Source organism: Rhea pennata, chromosome 24 (genome assembly GCF_028389875.1).
Source record: "Rhea pennata isolate bPtePen1 chromosome 24, bPtePen1.pri, whole genome shotgun sequence".
Classification (NCBI taxonomy): domain Eukaryota; kingdom Metazoa; phylum Chordata; class Aves; order Rheiformes; family Rheidae; genus Rhea; species Rhea pennata.
In genome coordinates this window covers 1,426,992-1,448,484 of record NC_084686.1, presented here as the reverse complement: position 1 = coordinate 1,448,484, position 21,493 = coordinate 1,426,992, and the positions used below count along the sequence as shown (strand labels likewise).

Genomic DNA, 21,493 nt, shown 5'->3' with positions numbered 1-21,493 from the left:
CCGGGCGCGGGCCGCGGGCAGCGGAGAAGCGGGCGGCGGCGGCCCGCGGCGGGCCCGGGTCCGCCGGGCTGCGGGGCGCCGCGGGGCCGGGGCCGGGGCCGGGGCCGGGGCCGGGGCCGGGGCCGGGCGTTCCTCGGGCCGTCTGCGCCCGGCGGAGCCGCGCGCCCGCAGCCCCGGGCGCGTCCTCCGCGGCGCAGCCTGCGGCGCGGCGGGGGCCGGGAGCGGCCTCTGCTCCGCCGGCCCCGAGCCCCGGCGCTCGCGGGGCAGCGGGGCTGTGCGTGGCCGTGGGGCGGGCCTGCCGCTGCGGCCGGGGTCCCGGCAGGCAGGGCGGGCGGTTGCTGCCTTTGCCGGGGACAGTCGTTCGGTCTTTGCCTGGCCCGGGGCGGCCTCCCGGTGTGGCGCTGGTAGGAGGGAGCCGGCGGTACCGCTGGTGCGGGAACCGTGCTGGCGAGGAATGGTGACGCTCCCCTGTTCGGAGGTCTTTGCTGTGCCGGAGGGTTGGTGGCAAACCCGGGTCCTGGTCTGGCTGGAGAGGAGCCACGGGGCTTAGTGGGATGTTCAGGAGAGGCCACAGCTCTCACCCTTGCCCCTTGCTGTCTGAAGCCCACCTGTCTGATGCCGCACTGGAGGTGGAGGGTGCCGCTATGGAGCGCGAGGATGGCGGCCACGCTCTGTATCCACACGTGCCTTTGGCTGAGCGCAGCCTGGATCCCCCTTGTATCGCCACACGGACTCGCCCGTGCTACGGAGCTCGCTCCCGGCACTGACAGCCGGGGCACGGCTCACCGGCACGGGAAGCTGGCCTGGGCCGTGAACTTGGACGTACCAGAGGAGGAACTGGAGCAGCGGGCGGAGGAACTGGCCCGGGCTGCAGGGCTGGTGAACATGGGCCGCATTGGGGAGCTCAGAGGCCATTACCTCTTCACCTATCAGCCCGACAGCCACACGGCGCCTGAACCCGAAGCAATAAGGAGATCAGTGGACACTTTATTTGCACAGCACGACAGCGTGCGGTGGCACTCGGAGCAGAAGCTTCTGAAACGCTCCAAACGCGGCCTGCACTTTAATGATCCCAAATACCCCCAGCAGTGGCATCTGGTGAGTGGTTTTCCTGCTCCTTTCTTGCTGGCAGCCTGGAGTTGTCTGCGTGGTTACGAATGGGCCGTCGTGTGCTGGGCGAAACGGCGGCTGGCTGCCCTTGCGGCAAAGAGGGCTCTCGCCAAGCGCTCGCCCTGCGCGCCGCGTGCCGCGGCGGTAACGGCAGGGGACGGCTCCCGCAGCGGCGGAGCCAGCCCTGCGCCGGGGCCAGCGTGCAGCCCTGCTGCTGGGTGCGGAGAGAGGTTTCTGTTGCAACAGATGCTTCTCGCTCTGACAGAAACAGGAAGGGGGGGGAGGGCAACGCAAGCCTCAGCACTGGCTAGGCAAAGCTGCGTGCAGAGGCACCCCCCTGCCCCGTTTCACCGCGATCTGGCAACCTTCCCGGCTGAGGCAGAGTGCAGCCAGTTGGAGCACGCTGGCTCTTCAGTTTGCAGGCTGCAGTACAGTATTTGCCCTGCAGCACTGGCACTCTGCATAGTGGCCTGAGCCACCCTTGCTCACTGTCTCCACCAAACAAACTTTAGTGACTGTCCCATGGCTGCTTCCTGCGCTCCCAGCCTTGCCCCAGCCCCCCGCGTTGTAGCCAGAGTGCCTGAAAGGTCTTGGTGCCCCTTTCCGCAGAGCTGACCGACTGCTCTGCTGTTGCTCTCCTCTCACTGTTCTTTCTGGTGCTTAGAATAACCGGAAGAGCCCCGGGAAGGACATCAACGTCACAGGCGTGTGGGAGCGCAACGTGACGGGCCACGGCGTGACGGTGGTGGTGGTGGATGACGGTGTGGAGCATACCATCAAAGACATTCAGCCAAATTACGTGAGTGCCAGCTCTGCAGTGGAAAGGCATGAGAGCGAACTGGCCGCTGGGCAAGGCAGCCTAACGCTGGGGGCACAGCCTGTGCAGGCCTCCCGCTGGCTGGTTAGCGCAGCGTGAGCTTGCCAGTGCCCAGCTGCAAGCAGAGACCCAGGCTGTCAGCGTGGGCTTGGCCTGGGCAGGAAGTGCCAGGGAGTGCAGACCTTCTCCTAGGAAGGTTTTACACCCCAGTTGCAGGATTACCAGTGTTCATACCCTGTACTCTTTTGGTAGGAGGCTGCTTAGGTGTGAGACCTGGTGTCCGTGATCTGCAGCACATTGCTAAAGCTGCTTCTCTTGGTTCCTCTCCCCCAGCAGCAGATAAGAGTATTGGGTTGCCGCCCCGTATGGATGCAGTCTCCAAGTTCTGGTGGCTCCCGGGCTGAGTGGTGGGCTTCCTAGTACGCTTTTACATCCTGCTTTTCCTGAGAAGAGCAGAGCCCTGAGTTGTGACTTTGGGTGTGTTTTCAGAGCCCAGAAGGCAGCTATGACTTGAACTCCAATGACCCTGACCCTATGCCTCACCCTGACGAAGAGAACGGCAACCACCACGGGACCCGCTGTGCAGGGGAGATTGCTGCTGTGCCAAACAACAGCTTTTGCACAGTGGGAGTTGCCTACGGGAGCCGCATTGCCGGTAAGCGTTCGCCGGGGCACCCCGGCACGCTGCCTCGCTTGTCTCATCTCCTGCTGTGTGCTGCCAGGGCACTGCTCCCTAGAAAGGGTGGCTTGGCCCAAGTGGCTCTGAGTCAGCCGGGGCCCTGCTCAGACCGGTTTGTCTGTCTGAGGGAGGAACCAGCATCTGCCCGAGCTGCTTTCCGGAGGAGCCATTTCCTGGCCGTGCAGGAGAGGTGTGTGTTCGAGGAGCTTTTCCACTGCACTCCCCGCGCACTGCTTGCGCAGCTCACAGTTTGTGGTAGACACACACCATTACTGCGCAGCCCAAGCCAAGCAAACGTGCCGCAGCTGCGGCCAGGCAAACACATGCCTGCTCTGGTGCAGAACGGCAAGTTGTTTCTGAAGGCCCCTGGGAAGCAAGCATTTCCCATCCCCTCACCTTCCTCCGGCCCTTGGTCGCAAGTCTGTCTCCTGCAGGGGGATGGGGAGCAAAGATCTGGCTGCACGTTTGTCCTGTGCAAAGCCAGGAACATGCTGCTGTGGCTTTAGCTGTCTCTGGAGCGCTCATGCTCCTTCACAGAGGGAAGTGAGATCTCCTGGGCCCAGCAGAGCCCAGGACGCCAGAGATGTGATTCTCCCTGTACTCAGCAGATGGTGCCATGTTCCCTATAAAGAGCCCCAGTCCCCCTGTAGCAGCAGGATTGGAGAGCAGGGTGTGCCTGGGGTGCTGGTAGGATGCTGGGGTGCATGGAGCTCGCCCAAGAGCACTGAAAGCAGCTGGGCACCCATGCCTGGCTCACGGCTCTCTCTGTTCCTCTTCCTGCCCGGGCACGTCCCCAGCAGCCACCCAGACCGCAGCATAGGCAGAGTCACTGGGCTCCAGGCTGCCTGGGAGGCTGTGGACAGAGACTGCTGGCAAAGCCAGGCTGGCAGAAGGAAACATGAGCTCTTGATTTAAACTGAAGCACTGGGAATAGGGAGGGTTTGACCCTGGCTCGGGGAGGCGGGACCTGGCACTTCTGTGGCCTTCAGCTCTGTATCTCCAAAGCTGTTCTGGGTCTGGCGGGGTGGGTGCGTCAGTGCAGCCTCGAGCTCCGGTGGGACGGGGGAGTGCCAGGCTGGTGTGTGCTGCCATGGGGCCGTGCTGGAGCCAGCGCAGTGCCAGCCAGGCAGGGAGAGCCAGCGCATCACTACCTGGGCTGCTCAGCCCCTACATGGAGGAAGATTAGGATGTGACAGTAAAACGCCACCACATGTGCTGTGCCAGCAAGGGCAGAGATTAGTAGGTTGCTGTACTGTTTATAAATAGGCTTAATTGAGATGTGTGCCTGTTTTCCATTTGTAACATTCTTTGCCAGCCTAAACTGTGATACAAAACTAGGTAATTATCAACCATTTGGGTCACTGAAAACTCAGCTTTAAGCCTTCATTTGTTCTCTTAGGCAGGTGGGCTTGCCCTGCTGGCATGAGCACAGTACTGGGGGTGTCCTACATCTCTCAAGCCCTTCCAGCGGGCAAGCATGTCCTCCGTCCCAAGGTGATGCTTAGCCACTTGATGAGTTGGCAGGGAGAGCAACTGTGCTCCAGGCGGGGACCAGCCCTGATGAGCAGCATGGCAATTGAGGATGAGACATGAAGAAACCTGTGGAGAGCAGTGGAGAGGCTCAGTGGCACCCAAACTGGTGTTTGGTTGTGCTGCCCCATCAGCAGCTTGGTTCTGGCAGCAGGACTGGAGTGCTCACGGGCAGGGGTTGTACCCTAGCAGAAAAGCTGTGTCTGAGAGAGGATGTGGAGCACTGAGATCCCAGGCTGTGCGTGAGGGTATACCTGCCATCCTGGACCCTCATTTGAATCCCATCCCTGCAGACTTATCTCTGGTTACAGCTCTGGGAGAGCTGGGTTAGTCAGGCTGGGAAAGCGAGTGTCCCCGGTGTGAACCTGCTGAGGAATTTGCTCGCAGTGTTTATACAGCTTGCTTTGATCCGTTTTGGTCGTGTTGTTTGTCCTTTGTCACGCAGGCATCCGAGTGCTGGACGGGCCCCTCACTGACAGCATGGAGGCCATCGCCTTCAACAAGCATTATCAGATCAATGACATCTACAGCTGCAGGTGAGCCCCGCGGCAGGCTCTGCCCAGAGAGGTGCAGGGAGCGGGGCTGCCCTGACAGGCAGTGAAAGGCCCTGCACCCCACCTTGCCTTGGGACGGGCTCACAGACATTATCCACCTCCGGACGCTCCTGCTGCCCCCTCTCCTCTTCTGGTTCTGATTAGCTGCTCAGTCATGAGGCACCAAAGCCAGGGCTGCCTTTCTGTGCCGTGTGTGTTTGCTTTCAGTGCTCGGCACACAGCCAGGCTGCGAGGTGGCAGGTCTGTGTGCTCTCCCAGGGCACAGTGCAGGTGCCCTGCTCCCCCAGGACAGGGGTGGGAAGGCCTGGCTCGGTGCCCACCTGTGCCTTGCTGTCAGGCTTTCTCAGGGTTGTGCACAGCTGAACCAGGACAGGGTTTGCAGACAGGCATGTGAAAGCAGTGCTCTTTATTACTGCTACTAGAAGTAATGTCAGTGTTCCTGTTACTGAAGAGCTGGCCTGGGCTGTGCATGGTGCCCATGGTTACAAAATCTTCTGTGTGTTACTCCAGCACCTCCAAGTGACTGGCTGAGCTGAAAGGACACTGTGCCCCACAACACGGCAGGGGGACAGGGGTCTGGGAGCCCTGGCTGAGCAGTGTGACAGGGACTGGAATGCGTGGGAAGCTGGTTGCTAACAAAAATCAAACATTTCATCCACCGGAATCTGACCCAGGGGCACAGTGCAAAAGTGATGGCCACGTCCCAGCAGTGAGGGGGCAACCTGACAGACGGGAAAGTACAGTACCCTCAGATCTGCGTCACTGTGCTGGTAGTAACTAACGGCTGCTCATAGCTCACTCTAGTGGCAAACTAATTGGAGGAAGCATCACTGTCTGCAGCTCTTGGGGCTGTTACTTCATGGTGTCTCTCTTTGCAGCTGGGGTCCAGATGACGATGGGAAAACTGTGGATGGCCCCCATCAACTGGGAAAGGTACAAAACAGTTCCAGCAGCCCAGGTCAGCCCCTGGCCTGGCCCTTTAGTGCTTGTGGTTTCTTGCCTGCCTGAGCAGGTGAGGAGGGGTATTGCTGTGGTGCAGCACACATTTGTTTGCTTCCATTGCTGCCAGCAGAGAGGTGTTGCATGTTGCTATGTGGTAGGGAGCGGTGACGTTCATGCAGGAGGGCAGTGCTCAGGCAGAATTAGATGAGCTCTTCAGGGAAAGACTGTGATCTTATCAGGAAAATGCTGCAGTTTTTGCAACCTGTAGGATTATTCTGACACCTTTTGCAATCTAAGGGACACTCTGAACTCAGGAGACCAAACATTCCAACGCTAAGGAGTGGTTCACAAGGCAGGGAACGTGCCTTCAAATGCTGGGAGTAAGTAAGGTGTTGGGGGGATGGCTGCGTTCGCACTGAGTGGGACTATGGCAAGGAGAAGCGGGTGGACTGCTCTGCCAGAGCCCATGAGCACTGCAGTGACTGAAAGACTCCCGATGACTGCAATAACGTTTGGACCAGGGCCCGTTTGCACCTCAGAGCAGCAGGGAGAAATATGCAGCTTAACGCTCTGGACTGCCAGCCCCTTTCTCTAGGCAGCGAGAATGTATTGCTGCTTTCCTTGCCCTGCTGCTCCAGGAAGGTACTCCCTACTTGCAGAGCCCTTCCTGCAGAACCTCCTGCAAAATGCACCCTGCATGCCTGTGCTTGGCTCCCGCTGCCCAGCTGCTGCAGTGAGGGGTCACTCGAGGGAGCCCCAAAACTAACACTGCATTGACTGTGGGATGCAATTCAGCTTGATTTCTGTTTCGCTTGGCAGCGTTTTGCTGTATTTTTCTAACCACAAGATAGCAGTTACTGTGCTATTCAGAGCTATGCTGACAACTGAGGTATCAGTTCACTATGACAAATGGTTTCCAGTTGTGCAAGTTAATATATTCTCTTCTGTCTGCAGAGATAGCCGTAACAAGCTCTGAGATGCAGAGCACAGGCAAAGCTTCCTCTAAAACAGCAGAGCGTCTGAAGGGCTTTTCTGGCCAAGGCAGTGTGTGCCTTTACCTGCCGAAGGGAGGGCAGAGGAGGAGCGTGTCTTTCTAGCAGGCGTTTCTCATCCATCAGTCGTGTCCTTTATCTGGGCAGGAATGACGTCTGCGCAAGATGTCAGCCTGGAAATGAACTTCTCAGGCAGCACTGACGTAGTTGTATTTCCCAGCAAAGGGAAGCCCATGTGTACGTGGGGCTGTGGACTTACAGAAGGGCAACAGCCACATCTGTAGGTAGCCTCTGCCAGCAGCAAAGCGTTGATGCTACAGCAAAGCCAATTCCAGAGCGAACCCTACTGGGCCTGTTGTGTTTCCTCTGGAGTTCAAAATGTGGTCAGTCTTTATACTGTGATTGCTTGAAATGTTGTTTTTCTTCTTTATTTTTTTAACAAAGAATCCACTTAAAATCATAGTAAACAATAGATAGGCTGTTCCCCAACTATAATGTTGGCTGTGTCTCTGCCTTCATGCTGGAACCTCGTTGTCTGGTCAGGGCTTCAATAGACATAACTCTGACTCTGCGAGCCAGGTGAAATACAGCCCAGAGGGCTTGTGGCTGGCCCTGCTATCACCCCGCGTACTTGGCAGTGTTCGTTATTGAAGTCTTGGAGCATGGATTCCAGTTCCTGACTGGGTATGCCAGGACACGGCTTCCTAGTACGTCCTGTGCCTGTGAGCACAGTGTACAGGGTTAACACTTCCCCTGCACAGCCAGCTCAGGAGAGGAGTGTGCGTGTGTCCGTCCGTCCCTCTGTTAGCAGTGAGGTGCGCCACGAGGCCTAGGAGATTCCTACAGCCAGCTGTGCCAGCCGTGACTTCGGGCAGAAACCCCCTGGTATCAGCAGGGAAACGCGTGCGAAGGAAAACTTGTGTACATGCCCTAAGCGGTGATGGTTTCTTCTCTGCAGGCTGCCCTACAGCACGGCGTGATAGCAGGTCGCAGAGGGTTTGGGAGCATTTTTGTAGTGGCCAGTGGCAACGGTGGGCAACACAGCGACAACTGCAACTATGATGGTTATGCCAACTCCATCTACACCGTCACAATAGGTGAGTGCCAGCGTGCGTGCCTGTTGGCACAGCCCTCCTGCCTCGAGGAGGAGGCCGGCGCTCGCAGGCTGTGCTCTGCAGCTCGGATCGTTGTCCCCTGTCCAGAACCGTCCGGGGTCTGGCCACACTGCAGCGAGAGTCGCTGCTGTGGAGAAGAGGGAGCCTGCCAGGTGCCAGCTGCTCTAGGGAGCATGGGAAGAGAAGCCCCCAATGGCTCATTTCCAGCAGAGCATCCATAGTTCCTTTCCATCTCATTTCTTCCCAAAATGGAAAAATGAGATCACCCCAAAAGTGTAAAACCTGCCCAGCCAGAAGCTAGCTGGAGAGTGGCAATCTGCGGGAAAATGCCTACCTTCCAGGATGGCACATGGCAGTGTGTAGAGGCCCTGGGCCACAGCCCCCAACCCGCAGTTTTCGTTGACTTAGAGCAGCAAGAGGCCAAAGAAATTCCTGCCTGTGTTCAGGCATCCATCACTGGGGGCTGTGACAGTGCCTTGTTCAGGAGATGACCTGAAATACAGCATTTCTATTATGTATGTTAAAAAAGAAACATCTAATCCATTTTTTTGAGAGCAGAAGCTACATGGGAGGTAGAAAATCTGTTTAATATTAAGCAGAGTGAAAGGTTATTTTTTGTGGCTGCCTTCCCTACAGATCTGCCAGCCATGAAAAATACAAGCCTAGGTCTGGTTTCCTTGCCCAGCTCCCAGGAGTGGGCCTCGTGAGGGCTTTGTCTCCGCTGGAGATGTTTGCACTGAAAGCAACCCCAGTATGCCAGAAACCCTACCAAGCAGCAGCTGCACTCGTGAAGCCGGGCTGGGATTGATGGGTTGTGGGTTAGCTTTTGCTCAAGGCTTGTCAAGAAGAGGCCATCTGTGGGCAGAGATCATAGTAGCAGATGAGGAGCTTGTGAAGAAGCAAAGCGAGAAGATCAGAGCCTCAGAGGCTCATCACGTTACTATTTCAGAGGTTAAAGTGAAAAGTGCTTCATATGGTCCAATGGCTTTTGCTTTTCCACAGGCGCAGTGGACGAGATGGGCTCCATGCCGTTCTACGCTGAGGAGTGTGCCTCCATGCTGGCTGTGACCTTCAGCGGTGGGGACAAGATGATGAGGAGCATTGTGAGTACCGTGCAAGGCACACGCCTTCCACCATGCTCTGCTGGCCATGCCTGGCTGCAGAGCTCTAACAGCCCTGGGCGGACAAGGGACAAACCTCTGGTTCATCTGACTGCCACCCAGCTGCCTTAGGTTTGTAGTTTGGTTCCTCCTTGAGGCAGGGAATGAACATGGTTTTTGTCTAGGTCCTACATAAAGAGTGCTCTAAGAGGGAGGTTCCTATTTTTGGTTGTTCCCCACATCGTCACCGTCTGTCAGCCTGTAACGAGCAGTGCACTGACCCTCTCTCAGCAAGGCTGTTCATGGGCACACTGAGTTGCTGACCCCAAATACAGATTTTGAGTGTGACATTTTTGCCTCTTAAAGTGCAGATAGAATGTCAGCCCCAAAGGACAGGGACTGCACTTCCTTATCTCATTGCCCTGTGCTGCTGGGAACTGTAGGGAGAGATCTTCTAGGATGGGGGCTGCTTGGATCACCCCTAGGACATTCCGCTGCACTGTGTCCCTGGGAATGTCACCTGGGGACACTGGCGACAGCCAGCGGAAGGAGCTCTTCATCTCGCCTGTTTGCATGCCCCGTTTGCACAGCAATCTGGGAGTCTGCAGAGAGACTCCCGTGAGAATCCGGTGCCAACGCTGGCTTTTCAGAAGGGAAGCCCACCCAGGGGCTGGCTGCGTCCCAGCTCAGCTGGGCTTCGCTCAGGCTGTGGCACATCCTGCCCAGCCATCCTGTGTCACCTCTGCGCTGAAGGAATGTGAGAGCTCAGGCAGGCACTGAGGGCTAGGAGCAGCATCGGGCTCTTTAAACTACTTGGCCACATCTCTTTCTCTGCTCTGGAACGTGTCATCTCCCAGACGATTTTTTTCAGAATATTTTTATCAACTTTTCATTCTTTTGCCAAAAAATGACTTCTTGTCAACAAAATGTCCTTTCTCCCTGAGCCAAGCAGCCAGGCCTGTTTTCACCAGCCCCAGGCCTGACCCTGCGTCCTGGTGCACTCAGAGAGCAGTCAGACTAACCAGCCCCTCTAACTCTGCACTGCTCCTGTTCTGTGGGGCCACCAGGAAGGGCAGAGCCCAAGCCACTAAGCATAAATGTCACTAGCTCCCAGGCCTCAACATTTGGGATTGGATTGTACTGGACTTGGCAGGCACCAGGAGGGGGTCCCATCCGGGCAGACAGTTCACAAAGGCATGGTGTTTATGGCCTTTCCTGGCCAAGCAGACATGGCCATGAATTCGCAGTGGCAGGTGTGTGTCAGCCAAGGAGGGTCCCCTTCCAGATCCTACTCAGGCAGCTTGTGTTAGGTCTGTGTCCCCCACACCCAAGCCTGACTGATGAAGCACTGCCTAGGGTGCTTCTGTGAGCTGAGAAGCATGGCTGCACCTCCAGGTCTGCCAGAGAGGAGCTAAATCCAGGCTTGTAAAACAGGCTTTTCTGCATTTTGGGTAAACTAGAGGAACAGGAAGGGCCCCAGCAAGACAGGAGGAAGTAGAGGAACACACTAGGGAACCGAGAGAGCCTGAGTTGCTCAGCTTATCTCACTAGGGATAAGTCTGTACGTGGTTTGTGCAATCAGCTGGGTTAAGACTCAGCAAGCTCTTGCTCTGACCCCTGCATGAGCAGTCCAGAACCAGTGCAGAAATCACTGTCTAGCTAGAGCGTGGCACAAGCTGCCTGGAGAAATGGCTTAGCCCAGGCAGCAGGGAAAGTAAAACTCAGATTGGAGCTAATGTTTCCTTTCAGAAATAACTTGAATTGTCCCAAGCCAGTTTGGAAACTACTGACGCTAGGGAAAAGGGGAAGAACAGCCAAGTAAGGGCTCTACTGTACTTTTACCGGCAGTTACAGGTTTTCAGTGTTACGCACAGCTTCCCTTAAGTGTACTGCTGGTGAGATAACTTTGAAGGTCTCAAATGCCCCTTCATTTTGAATATTGGCCTTGTGCGACAATAGAGTAAGTGCTGGTCTTCCCTCAGGGAGTTAGAAGTAGATGCCGTGCATAGCCCAAGAATTACACGCGCTGGAGAGCCGTTCTTTTTCTTTGCAGTAATGTGATCGCTCGTGCAGTGAGCCTATGTCATGTTAAAACTCACACACCCCTTTTTCTGGAGGATCATCTTCTGTTCCTAAATGCCTTTTAATTGTGGTTCAGTGATGTCAGAGTTAACTTCTCAGCAGCCGCCTGCTCTGTTTTTTTTTTTTTCCTTTCTTTTTTCAGACCATAAACATTTTGTGGTTTCCTTAATGGGAAGAATTTAATACGGCTTCTGGCACTAGCTGCATTTCCTACTGAAAGTTTATGCTGCTTGGGGTGTTCTTTGTAGGACGTACAGTGTCCGAGTGCAAACTGCAGTTGTTAACAGCTGACAAAGTGGTTCGGAGTCGAACATAGAAGGTAACAAAAACTGCAGCCTTGGCAATGCAGGATGTCTCCCCACTGGGAGCAGAGCGGAATGGACACATTTTGTTTACAGTGAGGTGGCGTGCCTCCAGCGCAGCAAGGAGCAAACAAGGCACAATTCGGGAATCTCCCCAGTGCTCCTTTTGAGGCTCTGTAGGCTCCTGCACAGTCCTGTACGATCTCTCTGCGGAGGCCCAGTTGTGCTGACGTGACTCTGTAGGCAGCGGTGAAGACAAGCCAGGGTTACACTGGCACAGCCGGAAAGCAGAACTCGCCCATAAGATTTCTTTTCTCCCAAACTGTAGCTGCCTAGAGTTTCTCCCAGAGTTGTTTAGTTCAGGCCCAGCCCCACTCTCTCTGCAAAGAAACTATCTGCTTTCATCATTTTACACCAGGGACATGTTAACCCTGAAACAAAGGTCTCCCAGGGATCCTTATGATGAACTTGAGCTCCCTATAAATGCTGTTTGCATCCCCTCTGCCAGCACAGAGCTACACCTCTCAGTAAGGGAGCTGTGCTGTTTTCCAGCTTACCTGGTACTGATTTTTGCTCAGGACCCATATAATGGCTAGGAACTGCTTGGGAAATGTTTCCAGGCCTTTTAGCAAATATTTCCTGACCCTCTCCCCACTGCTGCTGCCCCGCTGTTATTGTTGTTCTGGTCTTGGCTGAGGGAGGATGATGGGATCTCTGGCTGCCCCTCCTGTCTCTGAGCCTGATCTCAGCAACCACAGAGAAAAGTCTGTGTGCTGCAAATTCCTCCCCGCTGTCTGGGGGAAGTTGCTGGTGCAGAGGAGATGGCTGGGAGATTGACAGATTAGATGTGGTTCGTGCAGGCAGGGGGCTTGGGACAACCTCCCCATGTCTTAGCTCCATAGGGGAACTTCGTGGGCATCCAATGATCCTTGTCTCCCTTGTTTTGATGGAAAGCCTTGTACGCAGGGGACCAGAGTCTGGACGCTGGCCTTGGCGCACTGCGTTCTTGCTGGGGCACTGCCCTGCTATCCCAGCTCACCTCTCTCTGCCCTATTTTTCATGTGGTCGCACAGAGGCAGGAATTGTCCCTGGGCAAGGGGCCGTGGGCGCTCAGCCACAGTCCTCAGAGGAGCAGACAGCCTCAGTTCCCTTCTGATGCAGCAGCTCTCCCAAGGAAGGGCGTGAAGGTGCCGTGTGAATGCCTGTGTTCCCCTTTAAAGGCCTCCGCGCATCCCGGCACGGTGCTGAGCACGGTGTGGGGAAGCCCAGCTGTTCGGCTCAGTGGTGCATGTGGCAACGTTCGTGCCTGAGCTGTCGCGCTCTGATTCCTGCTGCAGCGTCCTGATGCCAAACGTCGCGCTCCGCTCCCTGCCCAAAGGCTTTCCCATCTGCTCACTTGGGGCAGGCAGGTTTAAAGGAAAACGCCTGGCTGGGCTGGGCGAGCAGGAAGATGCGTTGCCAGCTGCACAAAGCATGCTTGTAACTGCCATAGCATCACTGCAGCAGGGGCTAGATTAGCTCATTTTTCCTCCTGGGACAGTCAGCTCAGCCCAAGAGGTCCTGGACGGGAGACAGTTTTCACTATCTGGAGCAAACAATAACCTGGGGCCTTGGAGGGCTCATGACACCGGAGGGCTGGACCTAGTGCAGAAGACAGCTGATGACTCCATGTTTTCTCCCCCTTCACTCCCAGTTTTCCAAATGTTTTCTTCATATTCCCAGTCAGCCCTTGGGGGATCTTTTCCTCCTCACCAGGCTCATGGTAGAACAATGGCAATTACATGAGTATTGCTGATCATAGCGCACTAGCAAAAGCTCAGCACCGCAAGGCTGTCAGGAAAACCTACCAGCTTGTGCAGCATCGTGCACACTGCTGGGGGTGCTCAGGCAGTAAATTAGGGTATTGGCCTCCCCACAGAGCCCCTGGGCCGCTTTCGCTCACCACCTCTGTGCTGTCTGCCTTGTTCTGTGCCAGGAGTGCAGCCCCTGGCCTTGTTTCTGCCTGTTGCATTTAGGCATTGCTCGTTTCTTCGCTGCGTTGTGCCCCTCGCACAGTGCAGGGGCAGTGCTCCTCTCTGGGCGCCCCGCTGGAGGCCTTCTGTTGGCAGTTGTGTCACAGGCCAGGCGCGGGCTGCCCACGGAGCTGGTGTTGCAGGAGCGCAGCACGGGGACAGGGCTGCACGCGTGGTTGCTCCAGCCCCTTGCAGCATGCACAGCAGTGACACAGCCCAGCCACCCCAGGGTTGCAGCCTGACGGGAGGCCTCTCTCCTCCTCTTTTTCCAAAGGTGACGACAGACTGGGATTTGCAGAAGGGCACAGGGTGCACGGAGGGCCACACGGGGACATCGGCTGCTGCTCCGCTTGCAGCCGGGATGATCGCACTGATGCTGCAGGTGCGGCCGTGTCTCACCTGGAGAGACGTCCAGCACATCATCGTCTTCACAGCCACCAAGGTGAGCTAACGGCCCTCCCCGCTGGCACCTCTCCTGTGGCTTCTCTTCAAGGATGCTGCAGGACGGTCGTGGCCCTCCTGTGCACATCCTTGCTTTGGTCTGTCTGTGTAAATCCCTCTGTTGCGTGACTTCCGGCAAGAGGATTGCGTTTTCCCCTCACCCGTTGTTCCCTGCAGGAATGCAGCTGAGGTGTTTTCCTCTGTCATGATAACAAATAGGGCATTTGCTCCAGGAATGCCTCCATCTGCCAGCGTACAGGTCTTCCGTAGGCTCACCATTCCTCGCCCACAGGCACCAGGAGCGTGTGCACGTGCAGCGTGGCTGGCTGAGCCAAAGTGTTGGCGTGTGCCTCTGCAATGCCACCCAGCAGTCTGTGCGGTGGGAAAGCAAGGAGCTCTGCCATGCTCTGGCTGTTCCTTGTGCTCTCAAGAGAGCTGGGCTCTTGGAAACAGACATAACAGAGAGCTCAGCAGCAAACACAACCTTTCGCCGGGCCCTGCCTGCAGGACAGCTCCGGCTGACCCGCTGGGAGCTCGCTGTGGACAGGGGGGAGTGGGAACTGGCTGGAGCTGTCTGAGTTGGCTTGGGGGCAGGGCTTCTTTTGCACCCCTCGGGGGAGTGGGAACCTGCGTCCAGCTAATGTTATATACAAGAGAAAACTTGCTTTGGCACAGAGCAGTGTTTTCCACAACTACAAGCCAGTGTTGCTAGAGTATTACAGCCCGATAAGTGATGGGACCCAGATCCATCTTGGCCCAGCTCTTGTTGATTTAAGGGACTTGGTTCCTTCTCCCCAAGGTTTCTGCCACCCTGCAGGCCGTGGCTCGGGTGGCAGGGGAAAAGGAGCAGCTGTGATGTTTCAGAGCAGAGGTATTTGTGCCCTTTCGTGCTGCTTGATTTCCTTTCTGAGGAGCTGGGAATCCTGTTTGTCCTGGGGCGTTTCAAACAAAGGTCAACCTGTTTCTTTCTAATAAGGCCGTGTGGGCTTGCTTCCCTGCTGCTGCAGAGTATTTCTGAGCCTCCTTTCCTCCTGAATAGGTTTCCCTTGCTCTGGGTTTGCAGGGCTGCCCATGTGCCCCAGAGTAACGACAGTGCCCTGCATTTCCTTTCAGTACGAGGATCGTCATGCAAAGTGGGACACCAACCAGGCCGGCTTCAGCCACAGTCATCAACACGGTTTTGGCTTGCTGAACGCCTGGAGGCTGGTAAACGCTGCCAAGGTAATTCAGGGCCAGGCAAACCCCACCAGGGGCACGTGGAGCAGACCCATGCCAGTGGCAGGGACTGTGCCTGCACTGGAAACAGCTGCCTACCAGTACCTTGGCAAAGGGCAGAGGTCAGCACCGCTGGTGGTGACATTGTGGCAGTTCCAGGCTAGTGTTTCGGCTGTTGTCCTGCCAGCCCTCGTTACAAGGCTGCTTTTGGCATGAAGTAACGAGTTTTTCGGCAATGCCTGAAACCTGCCCCTGAGCTGCTGTTCTCTCAGCACTATATATAGCCATGGGCGAGAGCCTTGCTTTTGGGAGACGACAGCTCTGATTCATGGCTTGGGGAGGTTCGTCAGCAGCCCCAACACCTTCTTCCCTGCGCACCGGGCTCTGGGAGGGCACTGTGCCCTAAGGCAACAGGCCATTCTTAGCCAGCAGCTCTGGGCTCTCTGTCTCTGGAGCCAGTGGGGCTGCAGAAGGAGTTGTGTGGTCAGAGCAGGCGGGGGAGTCCCCATCTGTTCCTCCCTGTGCCATTAACCACGTGGAGATAGGGCAAATCCCTTGGCACTTTGTCCTCACCCATGCATTGAACCACGCCTAGCTGTGCAAGGCCACTGCCCAGTAGCCAGTGATGCGCCCTTTCTCGCAGGGATTTTCAGGCAGCTCCCTGTGCTCACAGGGCTTTGGGTTCTGCTGCACTTCCTGTCCCGCTGAGCTGAGCCTGGGGCTGAAACATGGGGGCTTCAAGTAACTCAGAGCCACAGAGGTGATGGTGGAGACAAAATCAGAGCTGAGGAATCCTGAGTCTCAATCAGCTCTTTTAGTCAACAGGCAGGTCCCTTCCTTCCGTTCTTAGACGTGTGGCCACTTGTCGCCAGCCCAGCTGCACTTGCTCCGGCTGCTGCACAGTGCCCTGGTTCACATGGCCCAGAGCAGCATTACTGTAGCTCATTGGGAGCCCCTCGGCCTGGGACCTGTCCCCATTCCCCCAAAATGCTATGTTTGGGCCTGAGCTGTTTCTAGAGCACTCGCTTGTGCCCCCATCCGCACACAGTAGGAGCAGTACTGATGGGACTGGCTTGCTAGACGGATGGGAGATGTAGAGGTCTATGTGCAGGGAGGCCACAGCCTCACATTGAATCCTCTTGCCTTTCCCGAGACAGATCTGGGAGTCAGTTCCATACCTCGCCTCATATATCAGCCCTGTCCTGAAGGAAGGCAAGAGCATCCCATTACTCCCGCAGGAGCTGGAGGTCGCGTGGAACGGTAAGAGCAGGTGTGCCATGCAAGAGCCCTTGCTCATGCACGCTACAGCCGGAGAGCCAGCCTGCTCCTGGCGGGATGGGGCACAGCCGGACAGACAGGGCAGCAGTGCTGGTTGGGGCAAGCCCTGGGCTGCACAAGACCATGAAGGGGTTAAGTGTTGGGACTTATGGGCTTTTTCCTCTCTGTTTCCTCTGCTCTGCCCCAGGGGATCTGTGTCTGTTGATCTGTGCCCCCTCCCGCTCCCCACACGATAACTCCATCCCATAGATTGATGTCTTTGAGAAACCAGACAGGCATTAGCAAGCTCAGCCAGGCTGGGCCACAGCCAGACCTGTTCGCCTGGCTTTGACCATTTTAGGTAATGCTCCAGCTCCCGACTTGGCCTGCCTCTGTCCACATAAACAAGGCGCTGCTCTGGTTGCTACCAGTGGGAAGGAAAGCTCTGCTCAGGGGCAGCTCAGCCCCAGGGCCCTTCCCTGGCCCCCTAGCAGGGCCCTGCTCACTGGCCACGCACAGCTGCTTCATGCGCCGGGGCTGCAGCCACCAGCCCTTTCCCTGTCACATCCGGAGATGCCATCCCAGGGCTGAGCTGCTCAGGGCCTGGGCCTGCACCCCTCGCTGCTCCAGCTTCTGGCCCCTCAGCAACAGTGGTTGGCAGCACCCAGAGGCTGTTCTCCCAGGATGGAGATCTCCCCGAAAAAGGTTTGGGGCACTGCAAACGCCGTGCGTCCTGTTGCAGACGATCCTACCCTTTCTCTCCTTACTGAGCGAGCCGTGGCTGAGCGGGCCGCGGTCGCGTCAGGGTGCCAGGCAGGGGCACCATGCATGCCCGTGCTCTCCCTCCCCGCCTGTCCGTAGGGGCCCCACAGGGCCCCAGCGTGGCATGCAGGGTCGGAGGAGTTAGCCCTCAAGGCTGGCAGCAGCTTAGCCCTGCTCTGCTTGAGACCTTCGAGCTCCTGGTGAGGGCTGGGGGTCGAGCAGCTCCTTTTGCCCTAAAAGGAGTTGTGAGCTGGAAGCTCGGCAGCAGGCAGTTGGGAAGAGGCAGAAAAGAGGCATTTTGAAGAAGTATGTGCAAAGGAATGTGGCCAGGGGCACTGCTGTCCCCCAGGTATCTCAGGGCTGGCTCAGAGTTAACCCTTTCCCTGCATGGCCCCAGGAGGCCGGCGAGCAGGCTGCGCTCACATCCACCTTCCTGCTCTTGGACACACCGGGAGATGCCCGAGTCAGCTGTCCGTTTGCTAACGCTACCCTTACCTTTCACCCCTCGTTCCTCAGCAACTGCTCCTTGTCCCTCTCTCACCACCCTCTCTGTCTGGTCCCTGCCAAGTTCGGGAGAGGGGACAGAGGGTGGCTGTGAGCAGAGGACAGCTGGCATGGAGCCTTCTGTGCCTCTGGGCCGGGAGGGCCCGACTTCCCTTAGGTTTGTAGAGCAGCCCAAGCAGGACGAGTGCTGCGCTACGTGGGGTGCGTGGAGTGGAGGGAGCCAGGCTCCTCCCCCGTGCCTGGGAAGGAAGGAGTGTGCCAGGGCACCTTTTCCCACACTAGCTAGGGAGGTACTTGGGTGGCTCCGCTTGTGGGAGGCAGGACGCTCCTCGCAGAGCCTGGACCGGAGCCAGGCCTGGGAGCACAGCACGGCTGTGCCGACAGGCGCTTGGCAAAGTGCTCGTGTGTGGGATGTGACTGCCGTGGTCCCTGTCTCTTGGCCCTGGGTGCCCAGGGGCACAGGGCAGCCATGAGGAGGCCACAATGAGCTTGTGTGTGTTCTATCAAGAGGCAGAGTAACGTGTTGGGGCTGGCTGGAAGCAGGGACTCCATCCCTGCCAGCAGCCTCAGCCCACCCTGCATCCCCTTTCCCAGTCACCACCACCGATCTGGAGCTCTCCGGCATGAGAACCCTGGAGCATGTGGCAGTCACCGTCACCATAACCCACCCCCGCCGCGGCAACCTGGAGATCAGGCTCTTCTGCCCCAGCGGCATGATGTCCCTGATTGGGACCACCAGGAGCATGGACTCGTAAGCCCTGCGGGGGGACGGGCGGGCTGGCGAGGCTCACGCTGTGGAGCAGGATGCCCAGCCCAGCTGGCCCTGAGCAGGAGAGCCAGGGCCTGTGCCTGGCCTCACGGCTCAGGCTACATTACACTCCCATGGGTTATTTCTCCCCACCCTCTGGCAGGGACCCCAATGGCTTTGCTGACTGGACCTTCTCCACGGTCCGGTGCTGGGGCGAGGAAGCGCAGGGCACGTACAGACTCGTCGTCAGGGACGCTGGTGAGTCCCTCCCTCCCGGGTACCGCGGGGTGTCTCGGGGTGGCGGCAGCGCGGCGAGGCTGGGACTGGCAGCGGCGCGCCGTGGCGCGGGTGGAGCGCCCCCTCTTAGAGGTGCCTGGCCAGAGTGTGCCCGGCTCCCCCCACTCCCAGCTTCGTGCCACGTCCGGCAGAGCTGCTGGGGGATTAGCCTGACGTGGGGATGCCTTGTTCAGTGGGAGAGTTTCCCAAGCCTCTTGTTTTCCCAGGGGATGAGAGCCTGAGGGCTGGGACCCTGAGGCACTGGCAGTTGACCCTCTATGGCTCCTCCTGGTCCCCAGCAGAGATGAAGGAACGGCAGAGGTAGGAGACCACAACCCGGTATTGTCCCAGTGGGGAGACAGGAGAAGGGCTGAGGGACATTATGAAAGCAAGCGCCTGCGCAGGCGCTGCTTGGCTGGGGCAGTGTCACCACGAGGTACATGGCAGAGGAGACCTGAGGGCTTCACACAAGGGCTCTGTTGGCTGCGACTGACTCAGGAGGGCGACCTTTTGCAGCACAAAAGGTGCTCCAGACCCTTCATGGGCATTTGGGACTCTCCCTGCACCTTCCCCTAGTGCAGTCCTGCCTGCAGGACTCTCACTGGGTGCCTCTGTCCTCCAGGCTGCTGGAGGAAGCCATGAGCGGGCAGTACCTCAACAGCAGCTTCTCCCTGCCATGCCCTCCAGGGCTGGAGATCCCTGAGGAGCAGCGCTACACCATCACTGCTAACACCCTCAAGGTAAGCGTGCCTGTGTGCTGAGGAGAGGCACGGGGCCTCTGTCCGGCGGGTGCTGAAGGTGGGGATCCCCGATGCTCTGCAGGCGTGACTGGAGAAAGGGGAACCGGCCAGTCCGGCCTGTGTCACAGGTCCTTCTGGCGCTGCATCCTCTCCGCTGCACCCTGCTGGGTGGCAGCGTGGGGCTGTGGGGCAGACACGGGCTTTGTTTCTGAAAGGGTCTCGTCCTCCACCTCTGCAGACCCTCCTGCTGTTGGGATGCTTTGCTGTGTTCTGGACCTTCTACTACATGCTGGAGGTTTGCCTGACCAGGAACAACGTGGGGTTTGACCTGGCCTGCCACGGCTCCACAGTCTGCAAGTGGTACCAGCAGGGTGGGAAGCACAGGGCCCTGGAGAATGGCCTGGAGATGGAGTCCATGCTGCTCTACGGGGAGAAAGATGCTGAGGATGTTGAGATAGAGTGTGAGCACCCAGGCCCTGCCCAGGAAGACATGAGGGAGGAGGGATCGTGGACCCCCAGCCACCCCAAACTTCACAGCACCAACAGAGCTGCAAGCTTCCACGAGGCGGCCCCCGCCGGTGCAGGGTATCTCAGCCGGGAGGCGACAGCCGAGCTCCTCTCAGATGATGGTGAGCACCAGCCTTGCTAACTGGGGCTAGAGACTCGGGCCGGGTCTCTCCCGCCCGGTATGTCATTCCCGAGCACAGGGCAGCAGAGACTTCCTGAGCCACCAGGGACCATTGCTGTTTGGGCCTGTTGAAGCTGGTACTGCAGCTGGCTCAGCTAGGAGGAGAAAGACTGTTGGTGGCGAAAGGGGAGCTTCCCTTTCCCTTGTTCCGGGAAACAAAGCAAGCCTTAAACCCGTTCCTAATGGAGCCTGCCCCACGGCGACACTCAGGGCTTCCCTTCGCACGTGGAATGAGGCCCCGCACCAATGCTTCCCCGCTTCCCGGGTGCGAGGCGGCCGCTGAGCTGCATTTCCTTCCTGGCCCAGCGTTGCGCGCGAGGCCAGATGACCCCGCTCTCCCGCTGCCGGGGGCGATGCCTGTCCCCCTGCAGCAGCTTTGCTCAGGTGAGCAGTGCTCTCGGGCAGGGAGGAAAGGGCGGAGGTGCCACGGCCGCAGCCCCAGGCGGCAGTTGCGGGTCGCTTCTGGAGGCTGGAGGAGGAGGAGGAAGGCAAAGCCATCCCTGCTGCGGGGCAGGACAGGGACCTGCCTTAGCCCCCGGGGCTGCCCGGGCGGGCTGGGAGGGGAGCAGTGCACCGGGAAGCCGCCGGCGGGCTGCCCTGCGCGGAGGGCCTGCGGACGTGTCCGTTGCACCCCGGGGACTCTGCTCCACGTCGTCCCCTCGCTGGCAAGGGCTCGGGAGCGCCCGAGCTGCGCAGGGAGCCCCGTGCGCACCCGGCTCCCGCGGCGCAGCAGCCTGGAAGGAAAGGTCACGTTGAGCCCAGTCTTTGCAGCGCGAGCCCAGGGAACGCGGCAGGGCCCTGGCGCCTGCCCCTGCCACAGGGCCCTCGGCACCGAGGTTTCCCTGCCCCGCTGGGCTGGGAGCTGGGCAGCATCTACCAGTTACACCCCGCTTAGAAGCAGGGAGCCGGTTTGCCTGTCTCGCACTGGCGCGTGCTCCCTTTGCCCTCCGCTCTTCCCCTGCTCCCCTGCCACCTCATCGCAGACACGCAGGCGGTCGTGCCGGCAGGGAGGAGAAGGGAGCAGCGCTTTCTCGACCGTCCTGCTCACGCCGAGGGCCCCCTCGGTCTCGCCCCCGGCTCCCCGTACGCCCGAGCCCCAGGGAGGGCGGAGGGACAGCGCGTGCCTGCTTGCTCTCGGGGGCACCCGCCGTGGCGGGCGCAAAGGTGCGGCGCTGTGAGCTCGCTGCAGCCGCAGCACGAGGCCCTCTGCCCCGCCGGGCTTCGTGCCCAGCATCAGGGAAGGACAAGGCCTGCTTTGGGCCGGGAGGGAGAGGTCCGGAGAGTTGCTCTGGCAGTGGCTTCTCTGAGAGCAGGGTTGGTTTGTCCGTGTGTCTGGGTTCGTTGGTTTATTTTTTTAAAGTTGGGGGTTGTTTTTTAAACAGCAAAGTCCTTTTGTGCAGCTTTTCAAATAAAGCCTTTGAAAAACCCTCCTCTGGCCGGTCCGCAGCTTCTCTACCCTCCCAGGCCACTGAAGGGAGGGAAAGCAGATCACAGGCTCTGTTTTTCCCAGGTTTGGAGCCTGAAGCAGGAGTAGGCACAGCCTAGGCGACCTGAACAGCGTTTGCAGGCAGTGGCATGTCTTGCCGCCGCTCTGCTGGCCCCCCGGGCCTGCAAACTGCATCCCTGC

General features: G+C 58.2%; 1 protein-coding gene across 2 annotated transcripts; it reads left to right on the top strand.

The window, feature by feature from the left end:
* Positions 1–250: 250 nt before the first annotated feature.
* PCSK7 (proprotein convertase subtilisin/kexin type 7) lies at positions 251–21,293 on the top strand. Of its 2 annotated transcripts, XM_062594557.1 has the most exons (16): positions 251–1,098; positions 1,775–1,909; positions 2,417–2,582; positions 4,582–4,672; positions 5,569–5,623; positions 7,583–7,721; positions 8,742–8,842; positions 12,297–12,410; positions 13,510–13,677; positions 14,790–14,897; positions 16,049–16,151; positions 18,009–18,165; positions 18,326–18,420; positions 18,666–18,759; positions 19,061–19,178; positions 19,417–21,293. In XM_062594557.1, the coding sequence occupies exons 1-16, from the start codon at positions 616–618 to the stop codon at positions 19,825–19,827; spliced, it is 2,538 nt and encodes an 845-aa protein (XP_062450541.1). In that variant the 5' UTR covers positions 251–615; the 3' UTR covers positions 19,828–21,293. The 2 variants fall into 2 exon arrangements, with proteins under 2 accessions (XP_062450541.1, XP_062450542.1); XM_062594558.1 differs by lacking the exon at positions 12,297–12,410 and having other exon boundaries at positions 252–1,098.
* Positions 21,294–21,493: the final 200 nt, after the last annotated feature.